Raw genomic sequence first — 23,525 nt, forward strand, 5'->3', positions numbered from 1 at the left:
ATCCAATTCTATAATCCAGAGGCTACAACTTGCCGTGCTTCATTTCCTGGTATTAAATTCTGACAGTTGACAGAAAATCTAACTTACATAAACTTGATTAAGGGAGGAAAAAAGGGGAATGTAATGGGTAATGTAACTGAGCACTACACAGGGATATATGGGCTTGGCTTAATCTAGATTCAATCAGCTTCCTCTGAGTTGTCACCAGTCTCAGGCAGGCTCCCCTGACAGTAGCAAAACAAGCTAACCCGCTTTTAACCTGCATCTTTATAGTAGGGGAGATTCTATCTATCTGCCTGTAGAATCTGTAGACCTACAGATTCTATCTGTAGGTCTCTTGGATTGCACCAGCTTAGGTCACCTGCACAGTTCTGAACCAAACACAGGATCACGGGAGTGGGATGTGTTGAGGCTGCTGAAAACCCACCCTAGAGCTAGGGTTGGTCTTAATTCCATCTGAACCAGATCACTGTGAACAGAAGGAGCTACTAGCTTCCCAAAGAAACTCAAGGTAGTGTTCTGAGAAGGGGGATGCATGTTGAGTAGCAAACAACACATTTTACTACACTTTTTAATTTATACTTAGACCGTCACCTGGCCTAAGGTTTACAGATTCACTACCACCCTTCGGAGAAATCTTACACAGGACTAAAGGAGATTACAAAATATTTTAAAGTCCTTTTGAATAGACTAAATTATAGGATTTCAAATTAAGTACTGTTTGACGGGTTAAGAAAGAACTTGCTGTCCTTCATACTCCTGAGGGGCACGGAAGTTTGGTAGGGGAAAGGAAGATTTGATTGCTTAGGAAAAGAGAAAATCAAACCAAACCTCCCAACAGGTCTTGGCACTTAAGAAAGTTGAGAAAAGAACACCTGGATCATGCTTTCCCTTTGACTGTCCACACACAGTAGCCACAAACAGTAGCTTCCTTCTTGCAGAGTCGCATTAATTCAATACCTGGAAGACTGGATGCCTGCTCTCACTTGGTTTCCTGGCCACCTCAAGTTTTCCATTTCCAATGCTTAGAAGTTTTGTTTGTGAGGGTCCAAATGTGGCAGGAACTATTTACAGGCTTCTAAGCTGCACTCGTTGTGCAGGCCAAGGTTGTTGGCTGAACAACCGACCAACCTTTCCAGGGAGAGATCTGAAGCAGGGGATTTGAAAAAACACCTTCCAGTCTGTCAGGAACATGGAAAAAGTTGCTGTCTCTTCTACATTGGCGGGGGCGCCAAAGCACAACATCACAGCATCTGGTTAACCAACTGCTAAAACTTCAAAACACAGAGATCAGACGCTCCTGTTTTTCTTTAGGAACACAGAGCAGCAGTCAAGCATAGGACCACAGGGTTCTAGGAAAAATAAGAAGTTATTGGGCTTCAGGGACTGTCTTTGCACCACAGAATCATACTGTATAGACTTAAACTAGAATCAACTGTTCAGAGAGCCAAAAGAAATCATACCAAGAGGTGATATGTGACAATCTCTTCTCATGGTAAAAATAACTGAGAATACTTAGCAGAAAACTGGGAGAAAGAAAGCTTTTCTGAGATACAAAGTGAAACAGTTATTTGATGAACACTGCATTACCTACCCAAGGGGGATGGAAATTTCTTTTAAAAATCAAAAGGCTTAGCTTACTCTCCTTGGTTATATAGTTTAGAGCATGAACACTTGCTTTCATGAAATTAAGACTCACATTTCACTATTTACAAGCCCTTTGTCTTTTCATGGGTTTTCTCCAACTATCCCATTTCCACTTTTGAAGTCATTCTCAAGATTTCCAACAGGTCCTGAGATTACACCTCCTCCCCTATGGTTGTCCAAGCTGCCCAAGCCTGTCCTGTCCTTAGGCAATGCCCAGCAGCTCTCAGTTGGATTCACCAGTGTGCCAAGCATGTGTTCCTGCCGCAGCTCAACATCAGGTCAACTTGACACTCATTAGCAGCTGTCTTTGTGTCCTTATTCCTTTCCATGTGCGCTCCCTTTACCATATAGTCCTGGACAGCCATGTTCCTTGAGGTCGGTTGTAACAGCTCTGAGCAGTGCTCAGTACAGCGGTGCACAATCCATCATGGACAGTGAAACAGACTTGATACTAACATCTTGGATTCCACTAAAAGAAACTGGCACTAGCATTAGCAGCTGGTTTCAAACTAACTGAAGTGATTGAAGGTTTTATGCCCAAACCAGCAAAATATGAGTAACATGGATGAAAGACTCAAGACAGGAACTGAAAACATTAGGAGAAACAGCCCACTGTCCATCAACGGTGAGAAAAACCTCCAAGAAAAGCGGTTTCACAAACTCTGAAGAAACTGTCCTTTTTCAAAAAATTCTTTAGGTAAAGTAGCCTATTAAAATAATTATCCATTTTTAAGTAGCAGTAAACTGTAATAACATCTCGAAATCATTATGAAACATAGTATGACTTCAGGATGACTTGATGACCTGGGCAGAGCCCATCCAGGAGTCCAATTAACCTAATGGTTAGGGACATGACCTCTGAAGCCCATCTTGCCTTGGTTTAAATCGTGGCCTGCCTAGTTAATTTCCATGTAACCCATCTGGTTTGGACCTTAATTTCCTTTCCTATATAAAATGGGGATGATGGTACTGTACTTTATTGACACTAGAACCCACATTTTAACATTCTTGAAATCTTTAGGGCCTTAAAAAAGGCTGGTGGCCAGGCCATAGTCATGATGTACCTGACAATCCTCGTGCATATGTGGTTGTTTCTGGTGGCACAAATGGACATCAGCAATCTTTCAATATTTCATTCCACAGGCTATTGTCTTAACAACAGCTGACCAAAATCCTTCTGTTAAATACCTTTAGATCAAGGAAACATCAGCATCAGAACGTGCAGAATGGGTGTCAGTGTCTGACTCTTTGTGACCCCATGGACTGGAGCCTGCCAGGCTCCTCTGTCAGAATTTTCCAGGCAAGAATACTGGAGGGGGCTGCCCTTTCCTCCTCCAGAGGATCTTCCCAAGCCAGGGATCAAATTCATGTCTTTAGTGTCTTCTGTATTGCAGGCAGATTCTTTACCACTATGCCACCTGGGAAGCCCTCATTCCACAGACCATTGTCTTAATAACAGTTGATCAAAACCTTTCTGCTAAATACCTTCTAATTAAGAAAACAGCAGCATAAGAACTTGCAGAATGGGTGTCAGTGACTCTGAAGGAAATTGCACAGACAGTGGTGGAGCAGTTCATTCAGAATTGGTGCATCATGTGGTCTGAGTCATAAAGGTCAGACCGTGAAGTTTTAGGAATGCCTTACCCAGTTAATTTCACTTGTTTAAAATATAAGCACAGAATGATATGCTTGTCTCAATATCACATTACATCAATTCTAGCTATTTTTTCCATATTTTAACATCTCAAGTCAGGATGTGTCATACAATTTGTTGATCCATGTATTTTTATTCTTAGTGCTATACAAAATGGTATGGCTTATAATTGACAAAGTTTGAGATTTATTGAAATGAAACTCCTAAAAGAGCTTTTTGCATAAACATTCTAAATTTTCTAAAAAGCACTGTCACAATTTAATTGGCAGCATTGTTTTCTGTTAATAAAATGGCACATTTTATCACTAATGACACTGTGGAGTCAATGAAACACAGCAGTACTTACTTCACCGGACTGTGAAGAATCAGTGATTAACAGTTTTAACGTGCTTAGAACGGTGCCTTAAAAATTTGTTTTCAGCCTAGAGAGCTTCCCTACTTCTCCCAACTTATCTCAATATCCAATCTTTACTGAGATCTTACTTTATGCCAGAAACTGCTTGATACTGTGCCATAATTATCAACCATAGATTTGGCCTTCAAGACCAGTTAAACAACAGTTTGAGCAATAAGGAAAATATCGAACACCCATCATTCATCATTTAACAGTGTGATCTAAGGATAAGTTTGAACCTCTATTGCCTTAGTTTCCTCATCTGTAAAATGGATTTATTGTAAACCCCATTGATAATGCTGTCTACCATAACATGAATCAGTTTCATTTTCCACCTGAGCCCCTGTTCACAAATGCACGTGGGCTCAAATTGCAACTCTTGGTCGAGGTGAGGAACATGAAAGAGAGGGTGAAGGTGGGTGAGATGGTAGGCTGTCTCAGGAAGTGGGGAGGCAGAGGGTGAGTTATCTCAGAGAAGGGTGCTGAGACGGGCACTGACTACCTGAGAGATTCCTGGGCTCCTGCTATTTTCTTAGATGTACAAGACAGACATAGGCCTGGCTCACAATTGTCAGAATAGTAAGCTATTAATATATGCTAGTTTAACCTTATTATCAGTGTGATATTAAAAACACTCAACAGGCAGTGTGGCATGAGCATCTGCCTCTCAGGAGATGCATGCAGTGTGAACGTAACTATGGGTTCTACATGAGAGGCTCACAGCCGTGACTGGTCAAGCTGAGTCTCAGAGAGTAGGGAGAATATGCTCATATGGAGATTATGAACAAGGAGAAATGCACTTCAGTGGGGGAAATGCTTGGGATGTATATATGGTAGCATTTTTGTTGTTTTATGAGACTGAAGTTAAAGGGTGGAGATACAGGAAAGAAATGGCTGTAAAATTAGGTTGGGGCCCAGTCATGAAGAGTAAGTGGTATTGTATTCATTAAGAAAACAAAACTGGCGATAGCAGAATTGTATAGCAGCTTATCAAAGGCTAAAGGATGCATTTGGTTATGAAGTTCAAAATGAGTGCAGCTCACCACACTTCAATATGGAAAACTGTCCACATTTCAGTTCATTTTAAAGAACACATGCACACATACTTTAGATAGCTTTCAGCTGACCAAAGTTAAAAGAAAATATTTTGTAATGAAGTACAGATCCTCAGAGGTTTAAGGGTCTATTTTTACTAAAATAGTCATCATTTTTTTGAAGCATTATCCTCCAGTACAACTCTAATTTCAAAATCAGTATTTCTCATATGTTGACGAAACGGGCAATTTCCAAATCCATCTTGGAAACAGACTGGTGCGGTGCATCTGATCAAACCAGTAGCAACATAATGTCAAACACAAATGGGAAGCATTAAAAAAAAAGCCTATAATGGCAACTCAGCAGCAATGGCACAAGTAGGAACTAAAATCTCTAGTTAAAGCCAATGAAGCCCTGCAGATTAATTCTGAATTTTACTCCTTACGTGATTTCAAATCAGTAACCCCCTGCTACTCAAATTCCAATAAATGTGCAATGGACATCTGTTTGTTTCTTTTGTATTCTCAGGAACCACCTTTCCTCTACAGTTCCTACACCCTTCCTTTTTCTGGTAATTTCCCCTTCCTTTGGGGGAACTCCTCATCAGCTCAGGGATAGAATGTGATCTAATCTGGTTAAAATGAAAGTTCTTACCCCTAGTTTTACATAACTTGCTGCCAAGCTTTGTATGATGATGTAACTACTATCCTCACCTCAGTGCAAAGTGGGCATCCCCAAAGAGAAAGTTTGCCTAGGAAAGAAAACCAGTCCATGGAAAAAAAAGAAAAACAGGGTCAAGTATGGGAGATGGAAAGACATACGGCTTCTTTGTTGTTTGGACCCAGTCATGCCTGGACTTCCCAGCACAGGAATCAATAAACTGCCTTTCATGCTGACACTAGTTTGAGTTTTTGACACTTGCAGTTGAAGGATGATTGGTTAATAAAAGTATTCAATACTTACCTGAAAATAAACCTACCACATTTTAATACAGTAATTTATGACTAAATAAAAGCAGCTTAGGTTATCTTTACTTAAAATTTAATGCCTGATATAAAGTCAGGCACAACACACTGTATATGCCAAAGAAATTAAACAAAACATATAAAGTAAATTGTTGGCATTATATGTTTAGCATTTCACTAACATCCTGAAACCTGAATCCTATCACTTGCTACAGTGAAACAAATTGGCTCAACTACACTTAGGAATATTACAGTAACTCTCTTTAATTCCTATTTATAATATGAACAGGTGCAAGTTTTGTTTACTGTAAATTTATGTCTATTAACCCCATATGTAATAATTAGCAATTATGAAAGGCCTACCTTCCCTTTGAAATCATTGTTTAAAAAATAAAGGCCAGGTGGAGCCCTTCTTTTAAAATATGGTTTGTGAATGAAATGCAGGATGTTGAACTTAACATGGGTCAGGGAGTTTGTTTATTCATCAGAATTTGTCAGGAATCCAAAATGGTGAAGGCCTCTAAAACAGAAATTGGGTTTTAATACTACAAACTTAAAGGGCTCTCAGTGAATTGTTCCCAGTTTACCCCATCCAAGCAGTTGACATATTCACTACAACACGTTTACTGTAAATTCTGTGGGAATAAATGTGCATATTAATCAAATGATCTGATAGTTATATTAAGGGAACTCTGCTATATTCTTTGGAGAAGGCAATGGCAACCCATTCCAGTACTCTTGCCTGGACCTGGTAGGCTGCAGTCCATGGGGTAGCGAAGAGTCAGACACGACTGAGCGACTTCACTTTCACTTTTCACTTTCATGCATTGGAGAAGGAAATGGCAACCCTCCAGCATTCTTGCCTGGAGAATCCCAAGGACGGAGGAGCCTGGTAGGCTGCTGTCTATGGGGTCACACAGAGTCAGATACGACTGAATTGACTTGGCGGCAGCAGCAGCAGCAGCAGCAGCTATATTCTTTCCGAAGGAATAGTCCCTAATTTAAAGTCTAACAGAATTCTAGACAACAGATATGGTAAAGATGCAATAGATCATGTGGGGTTTTTTCTGTTTTTTTTTTTTTTTTTCCCCTCCTGGGGAGGGAAAGTACAGGATAAGTCCTTTGGTTTTTGTCCAGTTTTTTAACTTAAATTCTAGATGGGATGGAACTCAACACTTTTCTTGGAAATGAGACACATCATAACAGATTTCACTGTCAGGAAATTCCTCTGCACCCTGATACTCAGATCACATGTTCTTTTTTGTGTACTTTATCCCATTTTTCCCAATAACAATTCTGTGACACGTTTGATTCAATTCATTCTCCTTCTTGCCTGTCTCAAGAAGATAAATCTCACTGTCAAGATTGTGAAATCCCATTTAGTTGTCAGTCCAGTAATTATTGTGAAAAACATAATTCTACACAAAGTTTTTACTATATATAGGGAGAAGATCCCTGAAGCTGCTTTAGGAAGTATATGTATTTTTCAAACGCCTAACCCTTATTGTCTATGAATCACATTTCTACCACTACTCTGTATCAAAGGTCTTTGGGCCATGACTGTCTTCAGATGCTCTTCTCCAATTTCTACCCCAAGTTACATATATTCGTACTCTACAAGTTTCTTCTGTGCTTATAATAATGTTCTCATTATCTTTTCATATTTCTAATCTTTCCAAGTCTCTTTTAATGAATATCTCTGGTTTCTTTTTGGTCTAAAACTTTTCCTAATTATAAACTAAAAATGAATTTCATTGATATTCAATTTTATCATTTGTTTTCTTAACCGTTAGGTACACAGATGCAATACAGATGTAATAATCTTTTATAGTCATATTGCAATTTCATAACTACAAATTCCAATAAAACTAGGAAACTTTAATTTTAATAAGTGAGATCATAATGTATACAGAGCTGCCATAAGGTATAAATTAAATCATGTATATACATAAATACACATACACATTCCAAAAGCACTTTGAAGAGTTCCAAGTGTTTCTTCTTTAGCTATTGTTAGATGTTTCCAAACACAGCGTAAAACTGCTCATCACAACACCCTGTGTGGTAACGTCAAGAGGAGAGTCGAAATGGGGTGCAAGGCACAGAATTCACAGTAAGACACAGCTCACTGTGTGGACAAGGAAAGCCAGATTTGTGAGCACTGATGATTCAAACAACAATGCGGAGCCGCTGCTTTTCTGAACTGACTGTAAGAAATAGCAGTTCCTAGTACTTATACAACCTTTTACATAGGACATCATACCAGGTGCCACCCAAGTATAAAAGATCCATTCAGTTGTCTCAAGAGGTTAAGTTACATACAAATCCCAAGGACAAGAATGGGCACCTGAGAGACCAGTCCTCCTGTGGCTAGATGGTGTGCCATATGGCCCTTCTTTAGTGAGGTCCCGCTAAAGAGAATGCCAACCTTTGGCTAACGCAGGATCCTTGGATCAAACTAACAACAGTTTTCAGCCTACAGAATAAAGCATATTAAAGTCTGAGCCTTACAAGTCAATTCAGGAAGCTAGAAAATACATTAAAACATTTTTTTTTCCAAGATGGTTTAATCAGTTTTCAGAGAAACAAAACTTTCCAATGACCAAGAGAAAGCACCCCCAAATCTTCCAACAAGGTCCTCTGCCACTATCTGGGTACTGTCACATTCTTCCTCCAAAAGAAGTGTTCAATTTTCATCACCAATGTTCTTAGTAGATTCACTTTTCACTGAAAAAATAAGGAAACATACAGTCAAGTGTGTATACTGTTTCTGTTTAGCCTGTTCTGTTTTTCCCTCTTCTCTCCTCCCTTCTGATTCATACCAACAGCACTGCTCATGGGGACAGACAAACCATGTCATGTCCCAGGCAGCTGAGATATACAATTCTGGCCACCATAAATACAGAAATGATGTCTGAAAGTGGCAATTATATTTTGTGAGGTAACATCCTTCCTGCCTCTGTGGAAGACTCAGGAATGGTCACTTCACAGTGTGGGTAGGATCCGATACTTGCACCACTGGACAGACCACTATTATCACTCAGGCTGGCCAAGTGTGGTTGGCATAAATTTTTCCAGGATTTTTTTTAAACTTAAAATTGAGGGTCAGTATATATTGAATGAATGTGGGCTGACAGAAGACTAGCTAATCGCCATCTCCTTCTTTTCACAGGAAAGGAGACTGAGAGCAGAAATGGAGCTCCTTTAAAGGAGCTGTCTTGACTACAGCAAAACTATGATTTACTCACTAATGCAGAGTTCCACGAGGATAGACACTGGGCCTTTCTCTCCTATATTTATTTCCCCAGTGTAGCATGTATACTGAATTAATATAACTGTAAGCTACTCCAACTTATAGACTGTTTTTTTTTTTTTTCAATTTGCAAAATGGGAACCAGAATAACTGCTCTCTTTATTTTATTGTACAGGGAAGCTAAAAGGAAATGGCACATAAACACTTTGAAAACTGTTAAGGTTAAAATATAGATTATTTGCTTGAGGCTTATAGCCCTTTATCTCCATTGTGTAGGTAAGGAAAATAAAGCTCAGAGGCAGACTGAATGCCAAGGACCCAGCTAATAAGAGGTGATGTTAGAACCATAAATTTGGATCTTGCTTCATATTCCAATTGCCAAGTTCCTTGGGCTTGTCAATGGTACCTAGATGTAACATTGTACCAGCAACCAAACTGGTGTCCATAGGGTCATTTTCACAAGGAAGGCATTGAAATAGGTTCTACCCAAGATATGGTCCTGATCTTTGTAGAAGTTCATAAAGATCCTAGCAGAGTCCTTCAGGTCTCTCTTCATGATAATACAGGTTACTCGTCTTCTCCTCTGGCTTTCTCAGGATTGAAACCATTATAGACCTTATTGCACTGTAAAGTTGCCAAGCTGTAAAGATGGCCTGAACTCCATCCCCATCCCACTGCCCCCCCTCTCCCTCACTGCACCACATACACACAGAAACAGAAAGGCGGGGGGTGGGGGTTAAAGCAGGAGTGAGGCAGGAGAATGGAAGAAAGGATTTATTGGCCCAAGAAAAGACTGATGTGGGAATTCCCTGATGGTTTGGTGATTAGGACCCAGTGCTTTCACTGTCGAGGGCCCAGGTTCAATCCGTAGTTGGGGAACTAAAATCCCACAAGCCTCCTGTCACGGTCAAAATAAATAAATAAGAAAGGACTGATAGGTAAGTAACTTCTATATTAGTATTTTCACTAATCCAAGTAATCATTTTTGGGTTGTGTGCGTGCATGCTAAGCCACTTCAGTTGTGTCTGACTCTTTTAGACCCTATGGACCATAGCCAGCTAGGCGCCTCTGTCCAAGGGATTCTCCAGGCTAGAATGCTGGAGTGGGTTGCCATGGCCTCCTCCAAGGGGATCTTCCTCTTAAGTCTCAGTACTGGCAGTGCCACCTGAGAAACCTAAAAAGGCAGAAGTAGTCTGTGATTCGGAGTTATATTAGAGAAAAATATTTTGCTAAGTTTTAAGTTAGTGGGCTCTGTCCTGTTTGGTATTGCAGTTTGGGATGCTTTTCCTTTTGTTGCCTACTGAAGTTGCCCAGTTTTCTTCTTTTAATGGAGCTCCATTCTTTTTTTTTTTCCCCTTAGTCTGAAATGTAGCATGCCTTTACTGTGTCATTTAAATCTACCAGCTAAGTTTGGCAAACAGGACCTGTGAGACAAGAAACACCATTCTGAGCATTTCCCACTGGACTGATACAAGGTGTGGGGACAGCACTCTACACCTCCAATCCAGTGGGGCTACATTAACTGCTTAACCTTTTCCATTTCATAAAAAGCCAAAAGCAAACAAAACTTGTCTATTGCCCATAGATGGAGGCAGACTTTTTAAAAAATAAACTATGGCCATCTATACTCATAACAAACATTTTAACAATCATCAAATGTGAAAACAACTGAATCCCAGGCCAGAAATACACATTCCCCAAACTAGAAGAGAAACACCATTGCTATGAACTCAAGATCAAAATCCAACTTTTTTTGCCTCTGGAGAGAGAAAAAATTTCAAGGCTTTCCAAAGAAAATGCCCCGTTCTTATATAACACCCCCTTTCTGCCTCCCTCTGCCTCCCCCCCCACCCCCGCACTAAGGGACCACCCTGTAGAATATCCAGTGCTGTGAGAATGTACAAAGAAAAAGACACCTTGAGGTGCTTACACAAAGAAATGCATCTATAGGAAAACCTGGCAGTATTTTTAGAGTCCATGTATTCACGATGTGACAGCACTGATGTGGTCCTTAAAATCCTGCTAGGTCCTCTTCAGTTCTCTGCCACAGCAGCTCTAAATAATCCTCTATACTGAAAGCGCAAGTCACTTGAGGTTCGTGTAAATAAGTCAAATATCGAACAACCACCAAAAAAATACCAAATTTTACTTCACAGGGTTCCAAGTACACTACAAAAAGTAGCCTTTTCTTTTTGCTTCGTGACAGGAAGCCTTACTTCAATGTGCATTCCTAAACAAGGTGAAAGAGGAGCTGTGTGTGCTGTGTTTATTTACACAGACAATGTTTGCTCTGGCTAGTAACCCATATTACTAAACAACTTTCCCTGAAACCAACATTTAGAGAGAGAGAGAGCTATGTGAATTATATTAAGGAAAAAGAAAGGTATAACACAGTTTAAAAAAAAAAAAGTGAAACTGGCCATTTAGTATTGAAATTTCTAATTTAATTTGAAAAAATAAAAATGGATGTTCTCAAATTATTAAAAAAAAACACCAAAACATAAAGTCAAGAATTAACCTAAAGATTTAGAGAGCTAATTGATTATTAGAAACTTCATGTTTGCCAATTAAAAATTTGGCTTCAAATTGTGGCACTAACAAAGTTTGGCTAGTTTAAAAAACTTTTTTCTATTAACTTTCACAAAGAAAAAAAAGCTACCATACACATATACAGAGAAGACCTTACAACAAAGGCTATTAAGAGTCTATAATGCTGGTATAACAATAAAACCTGAACCATATATTTCTAATCCAAGGATTTTATGTTTCTCTGGAGTTACAATGAGACTTGACCTGTACCTATAATTCTTAGCTGAAAGTGCTATCTAGTGGTTCTGAGTTAAGGTAAGTAACTTCTTTTTCTTTTTAGAAGTAATTTTTAAATTTTATTCATCTTTTAGAATTTACATTCAGCTACATAATTAGTTTCAACAGTAACTGCAAATACGGATAAGTCACCTTATATACGAACATTTTACACATACCATTTCCAGTTTTGGTACTTCCTCCCAACTTCACTACTCATCAAAGAGGGAAAAGTATAGAATACTAAAAATGTTTTGTGATCTCTCATTTTAGGAATCTCTAAGGAGTTTTAACTAGGGAATAAATTTATCTGATCTTAGACAGACTGTTACTTAAAGATTATTACCTTAGAAAAAGACAAAATACAAAAAATTCCAAAGAGGCAAAGGACATCTTTTTAGAGGCAGACATTCAATGATTCATTCATTTTAAGTTGATAAAAGCTTACAAGCTCTCAAACAGGACAGAAGCAACAGCTCAATCATATTTTTCTTTATAGCATTATCTGTAGTTACAGAGGAAATTCAGTTAAGTGTGTAAATACAGTGGAAAAATATATAAAGACAATCACGTAACTGTTTCAATTTCACCCGTTATTTAAAAGTTACCAGGAAGAAATTTACACTCACCTTGGTGAAGAACTTTCATGTCATTACTGTATTCTTTTAATACTACATGTAATGTTGGGTACTCAATGATCACTTTGCCCCTCAAATTGTCAAGGAGACTTTTGTCAGGATCCAGCTCATAATATCTTTTAGAAAAAAAGCAAAATAAAAATAAAAATACCCTTTTATTTGAAGTTATTCATAAATAAAATGAGTTCCTTATATTAAAAAATTTTACATGGAGATGACAATAATTCAATAACTGTTTCCTTATAATATAGTAAGTTTACCACCACTAAGAAAATTGAGTAAAAGAGCTATTATTATGAGATCCCAAAGTAAATCAAAAGCATATCAAATAATTTGATATTAGGAAAGCTCTAGAATAAGTTATTCATTTTCATCTTAAGGGATAAAGGCTTTTATATAATATCTATATTTGATGTGTCATTAATTTTTCTTGGATACAATACTGACTAGCTAAAAACTCAAATTCCTCAAATATATTTAGTTTGAGCCTTAAAAGATAACCAAACAACTAGCCCTGATAGTTTATAGTAATATATGGCAGTAAAATAACTGGCTATAAAATACTCTGTGAAAATTTAATTCTAAATTATATTTTCCAAAATTTATATTACTATATAATTAATCTGGCTTTCCTTTATTTTGAAATTAAAAAAAAAAACAGGTTTGAGTTTATGAATGAGGTAAAAGCACAAAATATAAGAAATATGGAGTTTATCTATAAAGAGTTGGACACGACTGAGTGACTTGCACTTTTTGGGCTTTCTTGATAGCTCAGTTGGTAAAGAATCTGCCTGTGATACAGGAGAACCCAGTTCAATCCTGGGTTTCGAAGAGCCGCTGGAGAAGGGATAGGCTACCCACTCCAGTTTTCTTAGGCTCCAGTTTTCTTAGGCTTCCCTTGTGGCTCAGCTGGTAAAGAATCTGCCTGCAATGTGGGAGATGTGGGTTCAATTCCTGGGTTGGGAAGATCCCCTAGAGAAGGGAAGGGCTACCCACTCCAGTATGCTGGCCTGGAGAATTCCACGGATTGTATAGTCCATGGGATCGCAGAGTCAGACACATTTTCACTATGACATAAACCAGTAAATGTGTCACAGGAAATTAGATGTTAATATTCCCTAAAGACGGTAAAGCACTCGGTAAAGCGTCTGCCTACCATGCGGGAGACCCGGGTTCGATCCCGTAGTCGGAAAGATCCCCTGGAGAAGGAAATGGCAACCCACTCCAGTATTCTTGCCTGGAAAAATCTCATGGACAGAGGAGCCTGGTAGGCTGCAGTCCATGGGGTCGCTAAGAGTTGGACACGACTGAGCGACTTCACTATCTATTCCTTAAAGCATGAAATTCTCAAGTCATTATTTAAAAACATTTTTTTTTTCAGTTGATTAAAGATATATGCCCCTAGCATTCTTCCTTGCTTGCTCTCTGAGGTAGGAGAATTTCAGCTAGCTCATTAGGAGCTGTTTAAGATAATGTGCTGGCATGTGACTATCACATCATGACCAAGAGGAAAAACCTCAGAACCTCCACCAGTGTAGTGCAGAAGTTCTCCAACTTTTTTTCTCTTATCTCCACAGATGACAGATGATACTCACATGCAAAGCACATATACCAAGAGATACCAGGCCTGACAGCTGAAACACCATCCTCCTTTCTTCCACTCAAGAAAGTACTCTGAAATACCAGTGATCAAGAGTGAGGCTGCTATTGAGATACATTTGAATCTGCTGTAACTTTAAGAGTAAAACATTCAAATTTTGGTATTTCTTAATTAGCAACAAACTGTTTGCACCACACTTTGCAGCTGACTGGAGACAGGCAGCACACTACACTCTTGGTGTAGCGATTCCTCTGTATGCTAACTCTGTCCCATGCACTAGTTTTTCAGTGAGGGAAAACAGAATTTCTTCACAAAATGCAAAGCTGAGCCCACTACAAAAACTGATTTCTTTTTAAGAAATGACTGACAAGTGAGAAAACAACTGTAAACCAAAACTTTACTTATGTTTGCATGACCACAATTAAATTCTTTGCTTTAGAATCACAGAATATTTTATCTGTTGAAAAGAAACTTGAAATGCAAAACATCAGTTTTCCTAAACTAGTCACCCTCGTGCCCATAGGCCACAGAACGTGTACATTCTTTTCCCTGTGTAATATAATACAGACGTGTTTACGATATTTTAAAAGTGGTTCCAGCCTTCAAGGAATAAATGTTTCACATCTTTTGCACGTTATTTCCATTTGAAACAAGCCATATTTTTTTTTTAAGTTAACAGTGATTATACAAAAAAGAGAGACTGAATTAGATATAGATGTATACAATTAACTTTTATAAAGTAAAATATAAAAAGGATGTAACTCAATTTTTCTTAGGAGAAAGTAAGACTTGAACTTTCAAATAGGAAGTTTTCAAGTGGCATCCTACAAACACTTGTGGTAACTTATCTTCTGTACATTTTAACTAAATCATAAGGCTTCTATTAAGAGACATTTTCCAAATAAGGGAATGTTTTCTACATATTTAATTATTTTTGGTAAAGAATTTTCAGTTCATATCTAATGTTTTAGGTATTTTCTTTGTAAAATATTAAATCTTCGTTAAGCTTCTCTAGACTTCCAAAGTTAAACAATTAAAATAAACCTGGTCAGTTGTGTGGTTTTAATTAGAATCACTGAATTTTACTGTTTACTAAAAGATGTTGCAAACTTATCATAGCAATATTGCTATCGAGTGTCAATCAGCTTGGAGACCTGTTTTCCAGTTTGTCACTTAAAAGAGGTCAGACTTCACTGAAATTCTGAATTTCTTTGATTTTTCTTACTAGTGGTTACTCTTAGTCTACCATTAATATTTGCCAGTAATTAGGAAGTAAATTATATAAACTGTTTTATAAAGAAAGGCTATTAAACAGAAATATGGTAATGTTTTGTGGACCTGGCGTTTAGTTAAAGGAGGAAGTAACTTTTGCTGGTTGCTTGGGTTTGGAGTCTAACACTCAAAGTCCTGGCTCCATCTCTTACTGGTCTGTGATTCTTGACAAGTTACTTCTCTAATTCCTATTCCATGCTCGAAAGTGGAGATAATAACTGTATCATTTCAGAGAGTTATAAGGGCTAAATGATAAAACACAGATATTGTTAACTCATTTACTTAATCTGTGAACACAGTTTTACAGTTGTATTTACATAAAATAACAATGCATTCTTACAGAAACTTTAGTTCAAAACAGTCAGTCAACATTTTCAATAATGAAGAATGGCACTTATGTAGCACTAAAACACTTACTTTTTTATGCGTTCTGCATTTTAGAATGTAGCCTCACAGCCTTCCTCACAACTTTCAAATCATTGTTTCATATTACATTTACTTCCAAGAGGCTGTAACTACTTTGAATGCTTCTGTTTCCATTATCTAGAGGCAAGCTGTACAGTCTAGCTTGGCACTGCCCAAAACCTTTAGGAGTCAGCTCCTTTGCAAACCATTAAGTCACTGAATCCTAAGTGAAAGCTTCATCTTTTTAAAAAATTTTCAAGAACTCTGGTGTTCCCATTAGTAAAAGGGTTCTACTACCACAAGACAAACTACTTGGGTTTGAAAGAATTAACATACCAACATTTGTCTTTTCTTTTTCCCTTAGGGACTCTCTTAGACATTTCCTCTTGTTATTTCACTTGCTTATTACTCTCACAGGCTGACTAGCCGACCCAGCTCTAGGCATCTTCACCGGGGCATTGCAAGGGCAGCACAGCTCAGGAGGCTAAACAGGTATTACAGTGATTGACATCATATACGTAAAAGGGGACTGATATTCAAGGGTATGCTTTTAAGCTTAGCTCTGTTACTAACTTTCAAAGAAACTGGCCAAGTTCTTGAACTTCTTTCTCCGCACTTTATTAGCAAATTAGGATTTTTTAAACTTCCCATAACTCAAAAGGAGACAGATTTAAAAAAAAAAGAGAGAAGAGTCACAAACCACTCTATTTCCTATCTAACCACTGACAACCCTTAGATCACCTTCCCTTTCACCCCCTTAAAAAACAGGTGAACTAAAATTGAATATTCTCCAAATTTAACAGTTTAATAGCAATCCTGAGGCCACAGAATTTTTCCACCACAAAATAAGGTCATTGGGTGAGGTGATCACCAAGCTCCCTTCAGCTCTAAAACTGTGCAAGTTTTTTGACATTTATCTACAAAAGGCAGCACTTAACCTATATTCTTCATAGTTGTGTGTTATTTCTTAATTTAGGTTTCTAGGTTAGAAGTGCAAACTGAACACAGTCGAATCTCTTGGTGTTTAGAAAGACTTAGCCTTAACATAAATCAGTTTATTGTTATCTTACAGGCAAATGTTTTTCAAGTACGACTTATCTTGGTATAAACTGAATTCAGTAATCAATTATAAACTAAATGTTTTAGATTCATACTTATCAAATTCCTTTAAAATAAGTACTAAATTTATTTCAATAGAGCAGAAAGAGAACAGATTAAGTGAACAAACTAGTTTTTAAAATCCAAATGAAAAGGAAGAAAGAAACCAGATTGGTAATGAAGACCCAGAATAGGGGGAAAAAGGATACATAAATTCTAACTAACACATGTAAAACCAAACTAAATACAGGGGTCAGACAGTTTTTTTTAAAAACTCTTCTGTTTAAAAGAAAATGGCATTAGTTAAAATTTCTCCAAATGATACTCCCGTGTGACAATTTTTGCAACTCAAACTGTCCATGTCACATTAGAAACAGGTTTTGCCAAAGTCAAATTTTCTTCTTACCTAATTTCATTTAGTTTTCATATTAAAAATATAACAGTAGTTGAACCAGTAGTTTGCTGTGCCTTGTTTTGGGACTTTCATGTAATTTATGTAAACATGTAAATGAAGACTCCACATGCTTGGCATGGAGCACTGGTCATGAGTGGGGGCAGTGCAGACACCTGCCTCCGTTCATAAAGCTCTACAGCTCAGAAACACACAGGTAGATGATCCCAGTCTATTGATGACATGAAAGCTATGGGATGTAGTGAAATAAACTGACCAACTACACAATTTAAAACATTCTTTAAAGAGGGCTTTACGAGGCTCTTATTCTACATGCCATTAGTAGTAAGCTCAATTACTTGTAAATCCAGAAGGCTTGGGTTCTAATCTTATCACAGATCCTTACATGCTCTGATTTCTCAAGAGTATTCAGTTTTCCTCATCAGTATAATGATGGAAGTTATCTGGCTTGTAAAAGCTATCTAGCTCATCAGCTAGCTTGTAAAGATTATATCTAATAGGTGAAAATGTTTCTAAAATGTAACTTGCCAAACTAGTATCAGTAATAAGACTTTGCACTTCAAAGGTAATTTTGTCCCTTTAGCAGGGAAATAACATACTTTTCAGGAATTATGTTCATCATTTAAATGATGGACAAGTTAGCAGAAAAAAGCATAAATTCTGTAGACAAAAAGACCTGAGTCCAAATCCTGGCTTTGTAACTGTAATTTGGTTTCTTTGGGTAACTCAATTCCTCAGAGTCCACAATCCCTATCTTGTAGAGATACAGTACATGCTTCATTAGAATTAACGCACATGAAAATGTTGTCAACAGTCCCTAGCATTCATTCATCAATCAATTCCTCAAAAATTTATTTAGCATCTACTATGTAAGGTGGCTCAGATGGTAAAGAATTCGCCTGCAATGCAGGAGACACAGGTTCAAACCCTTGGCTGGGGAGATCCCCTGGAGAAGGAAATGGCAACCCACTCCAGTATTCTTGCCTGGGAAATCCCATGGACAGAGGAACCTTGAGGGCTACAGTCCACTAGGGTCGCAGAGTCAGATATGACTGAGTGACTAACACTAAGATAAAGATAGTCTCCTAGGTAATAGAAGTTCACAGAAATAAATCCTACAGTTTATTGGAAGTGCCAGTTAAAGAAACAAGCTATCACATTTCATTGGGACACGTGTCATGATAGAAATCTAAACCTAAGTAGATACTCAATAAACCTTCTCTCTTATCCCTTATTCACCTCCACATGTTCTTTCAGGCTGCAGAGGTGCCTGTAGTATCTAGGCACTTCATTTGCTAACTCAAGCTCCTTCCCTCCTTAACTGGTTTCTTAAAAATCCTTCCCCCTGCATGGATTTTCTCCTAATTAACACAGGGAATTTTAAGTAGTCTTTCTCCTGTTAACAAAGCATATCCTTCTTCTGGTGCTAGACTAAATGCAAGAGTATTATACACCTTCAATCTTCAATAGGAAGTATCACTTTGGAAAATATGATCCTGTTCCTCCAAATAACTTGCTTAAATGTTAAGCAGTTCATGAATTAACTATACCACAGAATTATTTGCCTGTTTGGTTATTCCTCACTCAACACATACTTACTAAGGTCTGCCACGTACCAGCTGCTGTTTCAAGAACTGGGAATACAATGGTGAACTATTAGGTATTCACTAGAGATGAAAAGATGAAGGCTTTCTAGGAAGAAATCACATGTACAAGGTATTAATAGAGAATATGGGAACCCACACAGAATTCAGTTTTGGTACTTATGAATTTCAGTGAGAAGTCTGGTTGAAAAGGAGATGAGGTACTTTGGCTAAAATGAATCACCTAGAAATTTCAATATGTTGTTATTCTCTCTGCAGAGTATATAAAATTTGGCACGAGTTATTATGTAATGTAACTAGCATGGATAAAATTAGTGGATTAACATCAAGCCGAGACTTAAAATTTATTTTCCAAGTTTTTAGAGAAAACTTTTTATGTTTTACATAATCCTCCTAATCAATAATCGAAATAGTATATAGTTGAAATGAGATCATTACTATGGAAACTGTAGGCTTATCATCTGTTGAGACTTTGACTGTCATATCATTTTGGATCTACTTTTCTGTACAATCTCTGTGAAATTAATATTCACAAGTTCACAGCAGCTGAAACTTCAACCACTCATCCATCCAGCTGAGTTTCAGCTTCCCTGGAGCTAAATAAGAGTCAACTTCTCTAAAGCTATGTTTACAATTCTTACCATAAAACTGCCTCAAGCAGAATGCCACACATGAAACCCATTTCATCACTGGATGTGTTGTGAGATGATGAAAATATTCAGCAACCTGTGCTACATATTTTCTTTATGTGTGCAGACATTCTTCACGTTGATTCTAACATTTTCTAGTTTTGAAATGATCCCTTGCTTCCTCTGTTCTAGAGTCTAGATCCAAAATGTGGCCAACAGTTAAGACCATTTGGAGCATACTCATCCTGCTCATGATTCTCACTTTGGAAAATAATCAATAATCCCAGCAATGGATAACAAAGAACTGGGGTTGAGTTCTACATCTTCCAAGAATGTATACTCTGATCATTTATGGTGCTGAGAGCCATGTGTTATATCGAAAAGACCATACCAAGGCTTTGGAAGCAGGTGTGCCTATGTTTGGACCTAGGTTTCACTAGTCAGTGGTTACAAATTTGCAGTCAGGGCTTTCTGGGTAATAAAACATATTTATGATGTATAATGTATGTATGTTGTTGTTTAGTCGGTAAGTCGTATCTGACTCTTTGACCCCATGGACTGTAGCCCACCAGGCTCCTCTGTCCATGGGATTTCCCAGGCAAGAAAACTGGAATGGGTTGACATTTCCTTCTCTAGGAGAACTTCTGGACCCAGGGATTAAACCCTCATCTCCTGCAGTGCAGGAGGATACTTTACCACTGAGCCACCAGGGAAGCCCAAGGTACATACTGTGTAACATAATTGTAATGTCTATAAAATGCTTAACAAAGTACTTAAAAAACAGTAGGAGGCACTCAATAAAAGTGTCATTAATACTTATATGTTCCATAAAGACATCCAGCAGCCTTTAGATTAACTCTGATTTTAAATACCCTTGCAGCAAACATTTGTGTATGTCTCCATTTGGGAAAACTTATGCACGTTCTTCACATTTTTCTGCTTATCATAATCTAAAATAATTTTAGAAAACAAAGATACTTTTGTACATTTTAAAATAGACATCTAAAATTTCATTTAAAAATCTTTATTCACAAGTTTAAACAGATTATAAAGAACATAATTTGTAGTGCAGTGCAAATACTGATAATTTAAAATGAAAAAGTTATATCACTCTTAAGCAAATTCGCTGGAATTTCACCAACTTAAAAACTGTTTGAACAAGTTCTTCCTTAATAGTTAGAAATCTTATATGGTTTCCCTTTCTCCTTGATTGTCTTTCCATTTCAATTTTCCACAGAATTTTATCCTAAATATATTCATGCTTGAAAACCTTTTACTTATCACCCAGTTATACTTCCCTATAACAAAAATGTGTATGTTAGGTAAAAATTTCATTTTATTATCTATGACCTTAAGGCTTTACACGTTAAAATTTCTTCTGGATAGAATAATTTTAATTATTATTAGTACAAAAACGATCAAAACAAAAACATATCACAAACATTTAAAGTACAATTTTACTGGGAATGCATCTCTTAATGAGATGAGTGAGTGCTGATGATGGCATCTTCTACTAACCTGCAAGGTTTTTTACAACTGATTCTTAGAATAAGTGATTTCCCCCCATTTATCTCTGCAGAATTCATTACTAGAATTAAATTCCAAAAGGGAAACAAAATGAAGTTTAAGTAATCTCATCTAGAGAGCACACTGCTGTTAGTCACTAACCCTTCCTTCATCACAGTTATTCTCAACGGATCTAACTAAAAGGCAAAACCGGTTTCTGGCTATTTACATAAGACAAGGCATCTGAAAGTAGTTAATGCCATTCTTAGAAATCCTGGAATTCCTTTAATGTTCTCTGATATATATTTAATTCTATACCATTATTATAAAAATAACCTTAAGTTCAAAGGTCTTCAGTTCCTTAATGGCAGGATTTTTTTAAAATCCTTTTAACATGTATATTATAAATTTTTTATTTAGAATATCTTCAGAGTATACTTTTCAATCATTCTCTGTAAGTCTGAAATAAGATTTAGTTTCTTACTACTAGTTTGATTAGGCAAAGGGTACAGGCCCTATCTTTAAGGATGTAGAAAATATGACTTCAAAAATTCATCCTCAGTTCAGTTCAGTTGTTCAGTCGTGTCTGACTCTGCGACCGCATGAACTGCAGCACCCCAGGCCTCCCTGTCCATCACCAACTCCCGGAGTTCACTCAAACTCATGTCCAACGAGTCGGTGATGCCATCTAGCCATCTCATCCTCTGTCGTCCCCTTCTCCTCCTGCCCCCAGTCCCTCCAAGCATCAGAGTCTTTTCCAATGAGTCAACTCTTCGCATGAGGTGGCCAAAGTACTGGAGTTTCAGCTTTAGCATCATTCCTTCCAAAGAACATGCAGGACTGATCTCCTTTATAATGGACTGGCTGGATCCTAATGTTACACATTTCTACATACAACTTCAACAACTTCACTGCATAAACATCTACCAAATACGTTTTATATAGAAAATACATTAGATACTTGTACGGGATTTAAAAATGTCCTCAAGGAGTTTACCATTCTGGGCAGTGTTTCTAAATGTGGTTCCAGGGATAACTTCTGTCAGGGTCCCTTAGGAGGCAGAGATTAAAAAATGCAGGTTCTGTGTAAGATTGACTAAACCCAAAACTCTGAAGGAGGGCTGAAAATCAACATTTTCATCCGTCCTAGATAATTATGATGGACACCGAAATCTGAGAAGCAATGTTCTGAGAAAAGAAACACAGGTTAAATAATCAGTTGTAGAGATGCTTATGCTAAGTGAGCAAAATCAGCCAGTAGGTGTCTGCTGCTGCTGCTAAGTCGCTTCAGTCGTTTCCGACTCTGTGTGACCCCATAGACGGCAGCCCACCAGGCTTCCCTGTCCCTGGGATTCTCCAGGCAAGAACACTGGAGTGGGTTGCCATTTCCTTATCCAATGAATGAAAGTGAAAAGTGAAAGTGAAGTCGCTCAGTCGTGTCTGACTCTTAGCAACCCCATGGACTGCAGCCTACCAGGCTCCTCCGTCCATGAATTTTCCAGGCAAGAGTGCTGGAGTGGGGTGTCATTGCCTTGTCCAGTAGGTGTCTGGGCGAGGTGAAAAGCAAGGAGAGACCTGGAGGAGGTGACACAGGCAGGAGACCAGGCTCTCAGAATCGACAAAGTCTGAGAGGTGGTGCCTTGCAGGCAGAATTCAGAGTCTAGGAAGTCAGAAGCTGAGCAAGTAACCTGAGCTGGGGGGTCACTCTGCTTTACGGTAGAAGTGGGCGGGAGGAGGTCTTTGCTTGCTGGTGGGTGGGTGTTAGTGAAAATAAAAAAGAAGTCAGGAGGGTCTCACTTGAGGCCTTTATGGAGGCAAAACCGATTTCTCTAAAAGGGCATAGGAGAAAGTAACCTCTTAACCTCTTAACTTCACAGTAAATGATTTTTAAATATTTCAAGTTACAGATCCAAAGAAAGTAAAGTAACTTTAGTTTTTTATTTAAAAAACATCCTCTCAGCATGGAAATAAAATCATCCAAGAGAAACAGGTCATTCTTTTGCTGGTTGCTTTTTTGCTTAAAAAAAAAAAAAAAAAAGTGTTCCAAAATTATTAGCTACAACCAACAACCAGCATAGTAGGAAACAACTAATAGAATCTGTTCAAGTACAATAGGTAGTCCCCACAAAAGAGTAATAATGTCTTTGTGATGTTCATGAAATCAAAGCTTAGACAATATTTTAATTTGGTCTGGGTTTAAAGTCTCAAATCCTGGCTCTATATGCCGATTTTTGCAAGTAGAGTGAAGACAACTGGTCTGTGCACCGATCAAAAACTGACATGCAAAGATGCCCATGTTTTCTGCTATGCCATATTATTAAATACAAATCTATTATAACATTTATCACATACCTATCTCCATTCCTCAACTGTGAGCATCTTGAGGGCTAGTCTTTTAGATGTCTATGTGTTCCTAAGGCTTAGCACTGTGCTGGCATATGGAAGGGACTCAATGAACATTAACTGAATAAATGAAAAATAAAGACTTGATCAATCTTAACCTATTGATACTTCAGGTCAAGGTTACATATCAAAAAGCCTGTTCTCTGAACAAGTGCTTTTTCTAAAGAAACTTTACATTATACTTGGCAGTTGTTTTAATAATCTA

General features: G+C 37.7%; 1 protein-coding gene across 3 annotated transcripts in view; it reads right to left on the minus strand.

The window, feature by feature from the left end:
• Positions 1–8,242: 8,242 nt before the first annotated feature.
• ZNHIT6 (zinc finger HIT-type containing 6) overlaps positions 8,243–23,525 on the minus strand; it is a 57,639-nt gene continuing 42,356 nt past the window's right edge. For 2 of the 3 annotated variants that reach the window (XM_069596640.1, XM_069596629.1), the window contains 2 exons: positions 12,383–12,507; positions 8,243–8,422 (listed from right to left, as the gene is read on the minus strand). In XM_069596640.1, coding sequence (XP_069452741.1) covers positions 8,382–8,422; positions 12,383–12,507 — 166 coding nt within the window. In that variant the 3' untranslated portion in view covers positions 8,243–8,381. The remainder of the gene's footprint in view (positions 8,423–12,382; positions 12,508–23,525) is intronic. The other variant, XM_069596648.1, reaches the window with a different exon arrangement.

This window comes from Ovis canadensis, chromosome 1 (assembly GCF_042477335.2).
Source record: "Ovis canadensis isolate MfBH-ARS-UI-01 breed Bighorn chromosome 1, ARS-UI_OviCan_v2, whole genome shotgun sequence".
NCBI classification, from domain to species: domain Eukaryota; kingdom Metazoa; phylum Chordata; class Mammalia; order Artiodactyla; family Bovidae; genus Ovis; species Ovis canadensis.